This window comes from Schistocerca gregaria, chromosome 7 (genome assembly GCF_023897955.1).
Source record: "Schistocerca gregaria isolate iqSchGreg1 chromosome 7, iqSchGreg1.2, whole genome shotgun sequence".
NCBI lineage: Eukaryota > Metazoa > Arthropoda > Insecta > Orthoptera > Acrididae > Schistocerca > Schistocerca gregaria.
The window spans coordinates 474,552,889-474,568,921 of NC_064926.1; the positions used below are offsets into that span (position 1 = coordinate 474,552,889).

The 16,033-nt window shown below is 43.3% G+C and overlaps 1 protein-coding gene across 1 annotated transcript in view; it reads left to right on the top strand.

The window, feature by feature from the left end:
- Positions 1-16,033, top strand: part of LOC126282438 (head-specific guanylate cyclase-like) — a 165,919-nt gene that overhangs the window by 41,781 nt on the left and 108,105 nt on the right. Inside the window, exons 5-6 of the mRNA XM_049982095.1 lie at positions 312-450; positions 14,535-14,701. Coding sequence (XP_049838052.1) covers positions 312-450; positions 14,535-14,701 — 306 coding nt within the window. The remainder of the gene's footprint in view (positions 1-311; positions 451-14,534; positions 14,702-16,033) is intronic.

Below are 16,033 nucleotides of genomic sequence, written 5' to 3' on the forward strand. Positions count from 1 at the left end.
CCCCATCCTGCTCTGCAACAAACTGTCAAACTCTCGCCTCACTACACAACCGGCAGGCAGGACAGGCCAGAGGAAGCACTTCCAGGAAGACTTCCTCCGTCCCTCCAGCCAAGCGTCCAACGCTTGCAAAAGAGTAAAAATTTTACAGGCGGATATTTTGAGATACATTAGAAAGATTTTTACTAAAAAAAGTGTTTTTCTTTTATTGCTTTTATAAAATCATAAAAGGTGGTCCCAGTACCATGACATGTCCAGTAGTGAGAGTTACTCGTTGATGGATATCACTAGTGACGCTTGCTTCTGTTTGGTAGGACGGACTGCGGCGGCGCATGGACAAGCTGAAGGGTCGCATCGAGGAGGCGAACCGCGCCGTCGACGCCGAGCGCCAGAAGAACGTCAGCCTGCTGCACCTCATCTTCCCGCCGCACATCGCTCGCCGCCTCTGGCTCGGTCAGTACACCGCCCCCGTATGCACTGACACCTTGCTCCCCATCACGCCGATAACACGACGCAGAAATGTTATCACTCTTTCCTTAGATCCGCGGTGGATGGAACGGAAATTTCAATTCTACACTACTGGCCATTAAAACTGCTACACCAAGAAGAAATGCAGATGACAAACGGCTATTCATTGGACAAATATATTATACTAGAACTGACATGTGATTACATTTTCACACAATTTGGGTGCATAGATCCTGAGAAATCAGTACCCATAACAACAACCTCTGGCCGTAATAACGGCCTTGATACGCCTGGGCAATGAGTCAAACAGAGCTTGTATGGCGTGTACAGGTACACCATTTTCAACACGATACCACAGTTCATGAAGAGTAGTGACTGGCGTATTGTGTTGCTCGGCCAACATTGACCAGACGTTTTAAATTAGTGAGAGTTCTGTACAATATGCTGGCCAGGGCAGGAGTTGAACATTATCTGTATCCAGAAAGGCCCGTACAGGACCTGCAACATGCGGTCGTGCATTATCACACGGGTTCACAGGTAGATGCCGTGTTTCTTGACTTCCGCAAGGCGTTTGACACAGTTCCCCATAGTCGTTTAATGAACAAAGTAAGAGCATACGGACTATCAGATCAACTGTGTGACTGGATTGAGGAGCTCCTAGATAACAGACCGCAGCATGTCATTCTCAATGGAGAGAAATCTTCCGAAGTAAGAGTGATTTCAGGTGTGCCGCAGGGGAGTGTCATAGGACCGTTGCTACTCACAATATACATAAATGACCTGGTGGATGACATCGGAAGTTCACTGAGGCTTTTTGCAGATGATGCTGTGGTGTATCGAGAGGTTGCAACAATGGAAAATTGTACTGAAATGCAGGAGGATCTGCAGCGAATTGACGCATGGTGCACGGAATGGCAATTGAATCTCAATGTAGACAAGTGTAATGTGCTGCGAATACATGGAAAGATAGGTCCCTTATCATTTAGCTACAAAATAGCAGGTCAGCAACTGGAAGCAGTTAATTCCATAAATTATCTGGGAGTACGTATTAGGAGTGATTTAAAATGGAATGATCATATAAAGTTGATTGTCGGTAAAGCAGATGCCAGACTGAGATTCATTGGAAGAATCCTAAGGAAATGCAATCCGAAAACAAAGAAAGTAGGTTACAATACGCTTGTTCGCCCACTGCTTGAATACTGCTCAACAGTGTGGGATCCGTACTAGATAGGGTTGATAGAAGAGATAGAGAAGATCCAACGGAGAGCAGCGCACTTCGTTACAGGATCATTGAGTAATAGCGGAAGTGTTACGGAGATGATACATAATCTACAGTGGAAGACTCTGCAGGAGAGACACTCAGCAGCTCGGTACGGGCTTTTGTTAAAGTTTCGAGAACGTACCTTCACCGAAGAGTCAAGCAGTATATTGCTCCCTCCTACGTATATCTCGCGAAGAGACCATGAGGATAAAATGAGAGAGATTAGAGCCCACTCTGAAGCATACTGACAATCCTTCTTTCCACGAACAATACGAGACTGGAATAGAAGGGAGAACCGATAGAGGTACTCAGGGTACCCTCCGCCACACACCGTTAGGTGGCTTACGGAGTATGGATGTAGATGTAGATGTAGATGAAATGTAGGATTTCGCAGGTATCGAATGAAGGGTAGAGTCAAGGGGTCGTAACACATCTGAAATGTAATGTCCACTGTTCAAAGTACCGTCAATGCGAAGAAGAGGTGACCGAGACGTGTAACCAATGGCAGCCCATACCATCACGCCGGGTGATACGTCAGTATGGCGCTGACGAATACACGCTTCCAATGTGCGTTCACCGCGATGTCGCCAAACACGGATGCGACCACCATGATGCTGTTAACAGAACCTGGATTCATCCGAAAAAATGACGTTTTGACATTCGTGCACCCAGTCTCGTAGTTGAGTACACCATCGTAGGCGCTCCTGTCTGTGATGCAGCGTCAAGGGTAACCGGAGCCATGGTCTCCGAGCTGATAGGCCATGCTGCTGCAAACGTCGTTGAACTGTTAGTGCAGATGGTTGTTGTCTTGCAAACGTCCCCATCTGTTGACTCAGGGATCGAGACATGGCTGCACGATCCGTTACAGCCATGCGGATAAGACGCCTGTCATGTCAACTGCTAGTGATATGAGGCCGTTGGGATCCAGAACGGCGTTCCGTATTACCGTCTTAAACCCACTGATTCCATATACTGCTAACAGTCATTGGATCTCGACCAACGCGAGCAGCAATGTCGCGATACGATAAACCACAATCGCGATAGGCTACAATCCGACCTTTATCAAAGTCATAAACGTGATGGTACGCATTTCTCCTCCTTACGCGAGGCGTCACAACAACGTTTCACCAGGCAACGCCGGTCAACTGCTGTTTGTGTATGAGAAATCGGTTGAAAACTTTCGTCATGTTAGCACGTTGTGGGTGTCGCCACCGGTGCCAACCTTCTGTGAATGGCCTGAAAAGCTAATCATTTGCATATCACAGCATCTTCTTCCTGTGGGTTAAATTTCACGTCTGTAGCACGTCATCTTCGTGGTTCAAATGGTTCAAATGGCTCTGAGCACTATGGGACTCAACATCTTAGGTCATAAGTCCCCTAGAACTTAGAACTACTTAAACCTAACTAACCTAAGGACATCACACACACCCATGCCCGAGGCAGCATTCGAACCTCCGACCGTAGCATCCCCGCGATTCCGGACTGCAGCGCCAGAACCGCACGGCCACTGCGGCCGGCCATCTTCGTGCTGTAGCAATTTTAGTGGCCAGTAGTGTAAATAGCTCTGGTTTTGACGTCACGTTATTTTTTTGCTGTGGCGTAAGGAAACTATTTTTGAAACAATTGATACCTTCGTGTCTTATAGTCTTACATAGTAGAGAGGTGAAGAACGAATTATCTTTGCATTATTGGTCACAACTACCATAATACTTGGAACTGGCAAGTCCTATGCGGAGTTATGGAGAGTGAAGTATTCCTGGATGAAATGCACGGATACGGATGTTCTTTATTCGACATTAAGGAGGAAGCTCTCAAATCGCTCCCTTTGCGGAGTATGTGCCAGGATGCCTGCTTTGCGACGGTTCAGCGACGAACTTTGCAGAGCTGTAGTAAGCGACCTCTGTACCTCAGGCACCATCCAGGTATCAATTATTCAAAAACAGTCTTAATCGCATTTATTATTATTATTATACCGCCAACCGGTGTCAACCCGACGTAGGAGTGACCTTCTGGGCGTTTACACCATTGATCAACTGCTGGTGGTGTCGCTCCTGTCTACATAACGACATATAGTTTCCTGCCGTTATATAGGCAGGAGTGACATCACCAGCAGTCGACCAATGGTGTAAACGTCCAGACGTAGGGCTGAAACCGGTTGGCGGTATAATAATAAATGCGATTAAAACTGTTTTTGAATAATTGATTAATCATACTAATCGCTGCTTCATCTCCACATCCATGTCCAAAAACCATCCGAGTAGTCTACAGGGCGCTGTATACGAGTTTCCTCAGAAACGACCCACGTTTGCGCTCCGGATATTTTACCGCTGGTGCCATTCAGGACCGTTAGAATCGACTGCCTAAGAGCACACAGCACTGGAGCACTAGCTGCTTGGCTGCCGGAAACGCCGACGGCAGGGGAAAGCACTTCACCCGTCGCCCCAACGCAGCCGATAGCTCAAGAGCTTCCGGTGGCGAGGCGCACTGCGAAGAACGGGAACTAGACTTGGCCACGGCAGAAGTACCGGTCTGCTCACAAAAGGCCCGGTACAAGAACCACTAAACGAGCCGTCAGTTTCCGTAGTGAAAGCAAACTGACAGAAAAGTAGTCACCAGCAGTAGACATCACACTAGTCCCTTGGAACTTCATCTCTAATAATTCGGCGAGGAAGAGAGCCTACAAGTTTCTTCAGGGATATGTGTATATGTGAATTACTTTACACTGAGGAGACAAAAATCATGTGATAGCTCCTAATATCGTGTCGGACCGTCTTGTGCCAGCTCGATGTGGCGTGGACTAAACATGAAGTTCGCTGTAGAAGTCTTGAGCCATCTGCCTCTATAGCCGTCCATAACTGCAAAAGTGTTGCTAGTGCAGGATTCTGACCTCGAGCTGACCTGTCGATTATGTCCCACAAATGTATGACGAGATTCACAATCGGCGATCTGGGTGGCCAAACAATTCGCTCTAATTGTCCGAAATGGTCTTCGAACCAGTCGGGTACAATTGTGTCCCAGCGACATGACTCATTGTCATTCATAAAAATTCCATCGTCGTTTGGGATCATGAAGTCCATGCACGGCTGCAAAAGGTCTCCAGGTAACCGAGCATAACCATTTCTAATCAATTATCGGTTCAGTTGTGCCAGAGGATCGAGTCCGTCCCGTGTGAACACAGCCCACAGCGTTATGGAGCCACCACCAGCTTGTACAGTGCATTGTTGACAACTTTGGCCTGTGGCTTCGAGGGGTCTGCCCCAAACTACAACCCAACCGTCAGCTCTTATCAACTGAAATCGGGATTCATCTAACCAAGCCATGGTTTTCCACATCCAACCGATATGGTCGCGAGCCCAGGAGAGGTTTTCGCAAAGACAATAGCGTCGGTCGTCTGCTGTCATAGCCCATTATCACCAAGTTTCGCTATGCTGAATCAAAGGATACGTTCGTCGACGGTTCCACCTTCATTTCTGCGGTTTTTTCAGGCACTGTTGCTTATCTGTTAACACTGACGACTCTACGCAAACGCCGCTGCTCTCGGTCAGTAAGTGAAGGCCATCGGCCACTGCGTTGTCCGTGATGAGAAGTAATAGCTGCAGTTTGGTACCATCGGCACAATCTTGTTCTTGTCTGTCTCGAAATATTAATTCTCTAACGATTTCCGAAATGGAATGTCTCATGCGTCTAGCTGCAACTACTATTCCGCGTTCAAAGTCTGTTCGTTCCCATCGAACGGCCATAACCACGTCGGAAACTTTTTCACAGTGATCAGCTGAGTACAAATGACAGCTCCGCCAATGCATTGCCCTTTTATACCTAAGGTATGCTATACTATGCCCATCTGTATATGTGCATATCACTATTCCGTGACTTTTGTTCCTGAGTTGAATTTGTTGCTCTTCAGTTATAGTACCAAGCCATGGCCAATACCCCTTTGAAGCCTCACATTGATCACTAATTCCTTTAGAGCTACTAACTTGCGGGCATGTTGATTACTACACTCCATTCGGTGTTCCAACTGTGTCAGTGAATTTCAGTCTGATTCAGAGTTGGGGAGCTCCTGCGCCAGACGAGGTACGATAGATTGCATGAATAATTGACAGCCCAGAACATTAGCGAGAAGCATAATTAACAAAACTGTTGTCTTCTTGAAAGAAACGTCCTGAGGATATAAAAGAAAAGGCAACACTTGGTCACCGAAGATGCTGACATAGACATTCTTGCTCATGTCCACGGTAACTTGAATTAGTTAGCTCAAGTCATGGTACGAAAAACACTCGTACCTTTTATCTCACCAACAGTGTGTAATGATTGGAACAAAAAGATCACAATGGAGGGATGCAAGATCACTGGCCCCACAAGAATTAGTATTCAGCCCTTTGCTCTTCTCGTTATAAGTTAATGATGTGTCAACTATTCTCCCGAGCACGGAGTCCCTGGTTCGATTCCCGGCGGGGTCAAGGATTTTCACCTGCCTCGGGATGACTGGGTGTTTGTGTTGTCCGCATTGTTTCATCATCATTCATAAAAGTGGTGAGATTGGACTGAGTAAAGGTTGGGAATTTGTACGGGCGCTGATAACCGCGCAGTTGAGTACCCCATAAACCAAACATCATCATCATCAACTATTCTCTCCCATTGCAGATATCACCTGTACGTTGAAAACAGTCATTTGTATCTAAGTGCAAAATCCAACAAATCTGTGCACAGCCATCCAGCATGTAAATGCCGATTTACTTCCCCTATCAGTGTTGGCGCAGAGTACAGGTTTAAAACTTAACCGATCAAAACGGAATCGATCTTAGACGCTCATTCACAGAATCTCTTCCACCATTAGTTCAAATGGTTCAAATGGTTCTGAGCACTATGGGACTCAACTGCTGTGGTCATCAGTCCCCTAGAACTTAGAACTACTTAAACCTAACTAACCTAAGGACATCACACACATCCATGCCCGAGGCAGGATTCGAACCTGCGACCGTAGCAGTCGCACGGTTCCGGACTGCGCGCCTAGAACCGCGAGACCACCGCGGCCGGCCCACCATTAGTCCTAAACGGCACACAAATAAGCTTTTCTTCTTCTGCAAAGAGCTTGCGGGGGTAATTATTAACTATCATTCAGACTGGATTGAACTCACAACTGCAGTCTGTAAGAAAGAGTCAGCGTCACTCCACTCACTATAGAAATATAAAAATGTATTTCCTCTCGAGCTTAAAAACAAGCTTTTAGAGACCCTAACATTCCCCATACTTGACTGTGGCGATACCATTCTCCAGCGACTTTTATACGAAAGCTCATGCGGGCTGGAACTGGCGATGAACGCTTATGTACAGTGTAGTTGTGGCTTAAGCTTTTTCGACAATATCACACCGACCTAGGAACAGCTGTCAAGGCTACATGGCTATAAGCGTAGAGGCTCTCATACTCTGTGTTGGCTCTATTGTCTTCCAAATCATTGCACTCCGTCTTATTGTTCTTCAGCTCTCACTCTACTATCTCAACAGCACAGTAGAAATACTCCTTCTCAACAAAGTAAAATTCTCTCTGTACCATCACCGAGCACTGCCATGCTTTCTAAACCATTTTCTGTACCAAGAACCCGACTTTGGAAAAATAGTCCTCAAAATAGGGAAATTAAATTCCTTCTAAACTTCAAAAGGCAGATAATGGTCCACCTTATCTCCTGTATTCGGTGCACCTCATTCTGATCAGTCCCCTCCCCCTCCAGAACTTGTCGGCAGAGTTCTCTAACTGCATTCTGTTCTTTCCTAACAGCCATTCTCACTGTCGCTTCAGTCTTATTCTCTTCTTTTATCCATTCCGCTTCTAATGATTCTAAACATGGCTTCAGATGTGTTAAGCTAATCTGAGGCAGTCTCAATGTTCTTTACTGTTATAATTACAATTGTTTTCATTTTATTATTAGTGTCAGCTACTATTACTATTATTATTATTATTATTATTATTATTATTATTATTACTGTCATCAAAGGAAGTTTTGTAATATCTTTTGTGTGTGTTGTGCACCTGGTCAGATGTAACAGTGGCCTTAAGGCCGTAATCTGGTCGGGCTAAATTAGCAATACATAAATAATAAATAAAGCGTCACAGGACCACCTGCCGTCTGAACTATACCCTCCACACACTGCGAGTTAAACGCCTCATTGCACCCTCGATGCACGCGACGGTATATTTCCTTTGAAAAGTGACAAAATCAAGATTCCTCGAATCACACTGGACGCCTCCTAACAGCTAATATTCCTGTGTTGTTAGGCCCGTTGAAGACATACAGACTTAAGTGCTGCTGCGAGCAATGCTTTGCAAATGTCCCTTTCATGCAGTCCCCTTTCCAGAGTTCACTGGGATGCTGATTGAGACGGACATACAGTCACAGAGAACAGCTATTCTTGTCGTGTTTGAAACCGGTTGTCATTGCAAGGCAATGCGACCACTCTTCTTATTCCGGGTGTCCGCATGTCTGGTCTAGTGCTCAATGTCATTAGCTCTAGATCTACAGTCCCGGGTTCGGTTCCTAGCCAGGTCGCAGATTTTCTTCAGTCGGGGAACAGGACGTTTGTGTTCTCCCAAATATTTCATCTTACCTTCAGTGAAGCGCAAGTCGACGAAGTGCCAGGCGGATAAACGAGCGCAGAGGGGGTCTCTTGGTCAATAATGCCGTACGATCGTTTATTTCACTCCTTTATATATGGCTGCGACTGGTACACTATTCGTTGTACACACGTAGGACAGCCATAGTGATATGCCAACAAATCGGAGAACTTTATTCACTGTGTGGTCATGGGCAAGCCTAAACATGACCAAGGATTTCTTGTCGGCTATTGATAATGAATTACTAATCTGTCAAAATCGATTGGCCATTTAATAATTTGCGTGAAGTCACTGAAATAGACTTTGTTATCAGGAAATAACTTTCTTGCTACTAGAAGTAACTGTGTAGGGCAAAATTGTAAGGAAAGATAGAGACCGTGTCATACAAAACAAACACAGTGGAACCTCGCTTAACGAGCACCTCCCATAGCGCGAAATACGCACAACGAAAAAACCAAATTGTAAAAAATTTGACTCGCTTAACGAGTGTTGTTTCGCTTAATGACTAACGATTATTTAGTGTGACGTCATTAGCCGTTCGCGAGCGGCGGTGGAAACTTTCAACAATATGAACACTTTTCGCTGTCGAATGTGATTCTGAGGCATTTGAGTCAGTACCTGTGGAGCCTGTAGTCAACGAGATTGCCTTTTTTGGTGAAGAGCATGGGACTAGAAGTGGATAACAATGATATCGAGGAGCTTATGGAAGATCACAACCAAGAAATAACCACCGAAGAACTTACGGAGTTGCAGTGTGTTTCACAGCAGGAAGTTGTGGAGAGGAGTTTTTCAGAGCAGCGATCTTCTTGCGTAATAAGGGCAATGCTGAAAGCCTGAGGATCGGTTGCATCGTACATCTGCATCTACATCTACCTCTAAATGATTACTCTCCAATTCACATGTAAGTGCTTGGCAGAGGGTTCATCGAACCACAATCATACTATCTCTCTACCATTCCACTCCCGAACAGCGCGCGGGAAAAACGAACACCTAAACCTTTCTGTTCGAGCTCTGATTTCTCTTATTTTATTTTGATTATCATTCCTACCTATGTAGGCTGGCCTCAACAAAATATTTTCGCATTCGCAAGAGAAAGTTTGTGACTGAAATTTCGTAAATAGATCTCGCAGCGACGAAAAACGTCTTTGCTTTAATGACTTCCATCCCAACTCGCGTATCATATTTGCCACACTCTCTCCCCTATTACGTGATAATACAAAACGTGCTGCCCTTTTTTGCACCCTTTCGATGTCCTCCGTCAATCCCACCTGGTAAGGATCCCACACCGCGCAGCAATATTCTAACAGAGGACAAACGAGTGTATTGTAAGCTGTCTCTTTAGTGGACTTGCATCTTCTAAGTGTCCTGCCAATGAAACGCAACCTATGGCTCGCCTTCCCCAGAATATTATCCATGTGGTCTTTCCAACTGGAGTTGTTCGTAATTTTACCACCCAGGTACTTAGTTGAATTGAAAGCCTTGAGAATTGTACTATTTATCGAGTAATCGAATTCCAACGGATTTCTTTTGGAACTCATGTGGATCATCTCACACTTTTCGTTATTTAGCGTCAACTGCCACCTGACACACCATACAGCATTCTTTTCTAAATCGCTTTGCAACTGATACTGGTCTTCGGATGACCTTACTAGACGGTAAATTACAGCATCATCAGCGAACAACCTAAGAGAACTGCTCAGATTGTCAACCAGGTCATTTATACAGATCAGGAACAGCAGAGGTCCCAGGACGCTTCCCTGGGGAACACCTGATATCACTTCAGTTTTACTCGATGATTTGCCATCTATTACTACGAACTGCGACCTTCCTGCGTTGAAGTTCATCAACCCAGTAAACCAGTGGCTACGTGGGCTACAAATTTATTTGACGGTAATGTTGTGTCGCATTTTCGCCAAGTGTTGAAGCGTCGGCAGAAACAAATGACTATACGTAGCTTCCTAGTAAAACAGAATTAGTTACGTATCGTGAATAATAAACTACATAATACTGTATGCATAATTTTATTTGAATAAATGGCATGAATAAGATAAAACTTCAGTACTTTTTCTGCATGGAACGCATTACCGTATTTTACATTAATTTATACGGGACAAATTGATTCCCTTAATGAATGTTTCGCAGTCCGAGTAAGATTCTGGAACAAATTATGCTCGCCAGGCCAAGTTCCACTGTGATTGAGGACGTTGGGGTAGGCTGTGGTGCAGGTGCTACTCTGAGATGAAGATAATGGCGGGAGTCATCGTGAGCCATATGAGACCATTCAGAAAACTGATAACCATTTCCTCCACCTCCACCCCAATTCACTTCCCCGCACCTCCGCAAAAAAATAAATAAATAAATAAAAATAAAAAAAGCTACGCAGACTGTTTCCATGTAACTAAATGATATTACATGGTGCTTCAAAATGAATAGGACAGACTACAGTAATAATTTGTTTTAGAAATACACTTGTAGACTGAAAGATTAACTCTCACAGTTTGGGTTGGCAACAATCAAACAAAGGAAAATTGTCGTCATTGTTTACTGCTGGCGACAGCATTAGATTAAATTTAGTCAAGTGGCACCACACCGTCATAACACTGCTAGATGGGCAACTAATTCGGAGAGACAGGATGTGTATTACCGAAGCAAAAAACCACAAGACGGCCATCCGTCGATAATGATGTAATGGAAAACATCCGTACAATCTACGAAAGTAACTCCTGAAAATCCAGGCGTTGTGCCAGCAAAGAAGTGAATGTGTCGTAATTAACAGTGTGATGCCTGTTGCACAAGCGCCTGCAATTCAAGGCTTACAAAATTCAAATGATGCAAGCGCTAAAACCAGCCGATGACCGAAAACGGAGGCGAATTTGCATTGATTTTCAAGCGCGGATGAGGTGGAAGGTTTCACAAACAGATTTATGAGGGAGCCATACTTCACCTAAGTGGGAAGATGAACAAGCATACTCTGAGAATATGGGGTGCACAAAACCCTGGAGCCTCTGTGAGACATGAGAGTGATCCTCCGAAATTTAATGTTTTCTGCGCCATAACTAATCGTAGCACTCATCCGCGAGTCTAATGATATGTCGTTCATGTTGTGGTCCCGCAAGTTACCTGACCTCATACCATTAGTTTTTCTTTTGAGAATGTGTGAAGGATATGGTTTACGTACGTACCTTCATTTCCTCAGGACTTACAGCAGCTAAGGCACCGGATAGTTAACTCCATTGATTGGGATATGTTGGAACGGTCTGACAGGAAATGAAGTGGCGAATAGACATCTGCCGTCTCGCAAATGGAACATCTGTGAATGCCAATGGGAACTATGAGATTTAACTTTTCAGTCTACATGTTTACTTCTGAAATAAGATCACAACTGCAGTCACAGAAATACTTTGTGTCCCATTAATTTTGAATCACCCTGTATTCATTGTCCCGAGTGCGCCGGGTGAAAAACGGTAGCAGTATAGTGTTTTGCATATTTGTTGTTGTTGTGGTCTTCAGTCCTGAGATTGGTTTGATGCAGCTCTCCATGCCACTGTATCCTGTGCTAGCTTCTTCATCTCCCAGTACCTACTGCAGCCTACATCCTTCTGAATCTTCGTCTCCCTCTACAATTTTTACCCTCCACGCTGCCCTCCAATGCTAAATTTGTGATCCCTTGATGCCTCAGAACATGTCCTACCAACCGGTCCCTTCTTCTAGTCAAGTTATACCACAAGGAGACACCCACTCTTTATGAAAAATTCCCTTGGAATCAAAGAAGCACACAAGCATTCATTTCACTATTCAATTTGACATACGAGCTTTTTTTAGTCTGGGTGATCCCTTTGAGCACCATGGCGAACTTCGGCGTTTTGTCTCTGGATCGTATTGAAAAAAACAACTTTCATCGCCAGTGATAACACGGCTCAACAATTCTGGACTGATTTCCGTTTGCTCTATAAGATCGGCTGCCACGTTTTTCCGTGTTTCTCGCTGTTGTGGTGTGAGATTTTTGGGGACAATTTTTGGACAAATCTTTCTCATACCAAGATCTTCAGTTATTATTAGACGAACAGTTTCTCGATTGATGTTCAGTTCTTCTGCAATCATGTTTAGGGATAAATTTCGATCTGATCGTACGAGTTCACCCACCATGGCCAAGTTGACATCCGTTCATGAGGTTGATGGTCGTCCGCTGCGGTCTTCATCGCAACATTCGTTCTACCTTCACTAAACATTTTATGGCAACGAGCTCTAGTCATAACCTCCTCTCCAAAATCCTTCTGAAGCTTACCGTAAGTTGTCGTCGCGCTTTCACTTAATTTAACACAAAAAGAAATAGCATACCATTGCTCAATATTATGCGGTTCCGTTTCCGTGACGAGAGACACAAACACGTGTTAACTTATTACAGCACAACTCATGACAGACCAGTTGCGTCGATGTGCCACTTGGACTAGCCGCAGCTTATAGAACAAGGTCAAAGATATTGTGCCTACGCAAGCCTGCAAAGAAAATCAGTCTCATTACTTTACTGTCGCACCTCGTGTACCTTTTTTTCCATAGGTCCATAGTGAGATGACCCTCAAAAATGTATTGGATAGGCGCGTAAATTCGTGTCGTTATTACAATGCAGTTGTTGTTGTTGTGGTCTTCAGTCCTGAGACTGGTTTGATGCAGTTCACTATGCTACTCTATTCTGTGCAAGCTTCTTCACCTCCCAGTACCTACTGCAGCCTATATCCTTCTGAATCTGCTTAGTATATTCATCTCTTGGTCTCCCTCTACGATTTTTACCCTCCAATACTAAAATGGTTATCCCTCGATGTCTCAGAACATGTCCTACCAACCGATCCCTTCTTCTAGTCAAATTGTGCCACAAGCTCCTCTTCTCCCCAATTCTATTCAATACCTCCTCATTAGTTATGTGATCTACCCATCTAATCTCAGCACTCTCCTGTATCACCACATTTCTCGTCCAAACCATTTATCGTCCATGTTTCACTTCCATACAAGGCTACATTCCATACAAATACTTTCAAAAATGACTCACTGATACTTAAATTAATACTCGATGTTAAAAAATTTCTCTTCTTCAGAAACTTTTTCCTTACCATTGCCAGCCTACATTTTATATCCTCTCTACTTCGACCATCATCAGTTATTTTGCTACCCAAATAGCAAAACTCCTTTACTACTTTAAGTGCCTCATTTCCTAATCTAATTCCCTCAGCATCACCCGACTTAATTCGACTACATTCCATTATCCTCGTTTTGCTTTTTTTATGTTCATCTTATGCCCTCCTTTCAAGACACTGTCCATTCCGTTCAGCTGCTCTTCCGGTCCTTTGCTGCCTCTGAGAGAATTACAATGTTATCGGCGAACCTCAAAGTTTTAATGCCTTTTCTATGGATTTTAATATCAACTCCGAACTTTTCTTTTGTTTCCTTTATTGCTTGCTCAATATACAGATTGGATAACATCGGGGATAAGCTACAACCCTGTCTCACTCCCTTCCCAACCACTGCTTCCCTTTCATGCCCCTCGACTCTTATAACTGCCATCTGGTTTCTGTACAAACTGTAAATAATCTTTCGCTCCCTGTATTTTACACCTGCCACCTTCAGAATTTGAAAGAGAGTATTCCAGTCAACATTGTCAAAAGCTTTCTCTAAGTCTACAAGTGCTAGAAACGTAAGTTTGCCTTTCCTTAATCTTTCTTCTAAGATAAGTCGTAGGGTCAGTATTGCCTCACGTGTTCCAACATTTCTACGGAATCCAAACTGATCTTCCCCGAGGTCGTCTTCTACCAGTTACAAAGTAATATTGTGACAGCGTCCAGTTCTGAGACACACACGGCGCGTGCAGAGATTACGATCTTCCACAACCCGCTCTATCACTGAAACAGCTGTCACCACTGATCGTTTTACTCGATTAATCGGTCAATATTTCTCAGAGAATTAAAACAGTTTCACCAAAAAGTCTTGTTTCAAGTGTTTGTTCGTGCACCATATGTACCCATGTGGGCCTAGGTTCCCATTTATATCATTATCTTCCCGCAATCTTGTAATGTCCCAGCAAATGTAAGGAGAATTTAAATATCTCTTCTACAGTTCGTGAATGGAAACTGCGTGCCGTTTCATCGCGTCAACTGAGTGCAGTTAAATAAGAGTCGACATTTATGCTTTGGAATGCCACCATTGTAGGTAAAACCATCGAAGCGACGACGCACGACAATGTGACGATGCTGTTCAGCGATATCGTCGGCTTCACGTCCATCTGCTCCAACGCCACGGCCATGATGGTCATCAGCATGCTCGAGAGCCTGTACAGCCAGTTCGATGTCTTCTGCGGCCAGTTGGATGTTTATAAGGTAAGTATACTCAGCTTTTAATTAGTTAGTTGGTTAGTTACTTTCATGTTCCATGGATCATTTTGCTCTGTAGATCATAATAATGTGGAACGGATCATTTTATATTCACATCGCGAATTTGTTTGTACATATGGTTACATTCTTAACATTTCTAACTTTGTCCAGAAAGGAAAAATGATATACAAATTTTCTGAGTCAGTGAGTCCTACCCACCACCTTTTACACATTGCAGTAATAGAAATTCTTCCACGGAACGGACCGAATTCTCAAGGAGAAATTTTCTCAGTTTGTTTTCAAGTTTTAATTTGCTGTCTATCAGACATTTTATATCACTGGGTAAGTGATGAAAACAAGTCTTCTGTGCAGCTCTTTTTGTATTAAAGACAACCTTCAAGTGGAGTAATAATTATCATTTTCCAACTGGTGTTGTACAGTAATTGCGTACATCATTGTTCATTTTTAACAGTAGTGGATTACTTACAAGAATCTTCGCAAAGGAATAAATATACCGTGAAGCAGTAGTCAGTATACACAACTCCTTAAACAGATGTCTATAAGAGGATGGTAAATGAGCACTGCACATTATTCTTAAATAATACATCTCTTTTTCCAACTAACTACTTAGTACACAGTATCAATACTAGGAATAAGAACAATATCCATAAACATATAAAATCACTTACACTTGCCCAGAAAGGAGTCCAGTACTCAGCAACGTACATTTTCAATAAGTTACCAGCAACCATTAAGAGTTTAGTTTCAGACAAGGCACAATTTAAACATAATTTAAAAGAATTATTGTGGCCAACTCCTTCTATTCCACCCATGAGTTTCTCAACAAGTGCAGTAGACCATTTTAATGAAAATTTATTATACTCTAATTTTTGACAATATTTGGTTGTAACAGCCAAGTAACTACCAACTGTGTGAATGATGGATGTATGGAAAGCAGATGTAAGTGTTAAGTCTGTAAATAGTGGAAGTTTAATTTTAAATCTTGTACATAATGTGACTGTTCTTAATTGAGGATCACTGAAATGAATAATTTACTTTATTTTTTGACAATACTTGGCTGTAATAGCCAAGAAACTGGCAAATGCCTGAATGACAGATTTAATGAAAGCAGATTTAAGTATTAAACCTGTAAATATTAGAAGTTTAAATTTAATTCATGTCCTTAATTTTACTGTTTATTAACTGAGTATCATTAAAATTAATGAAACTCAAGTTTTTCTAATTGTTTATCTGACATTTCCACACCCAGGAGGATTCCCTCTTTTATGGGTCTATGGAATGAATAATTAATATAATCTAATCTAATCCAACAGCATG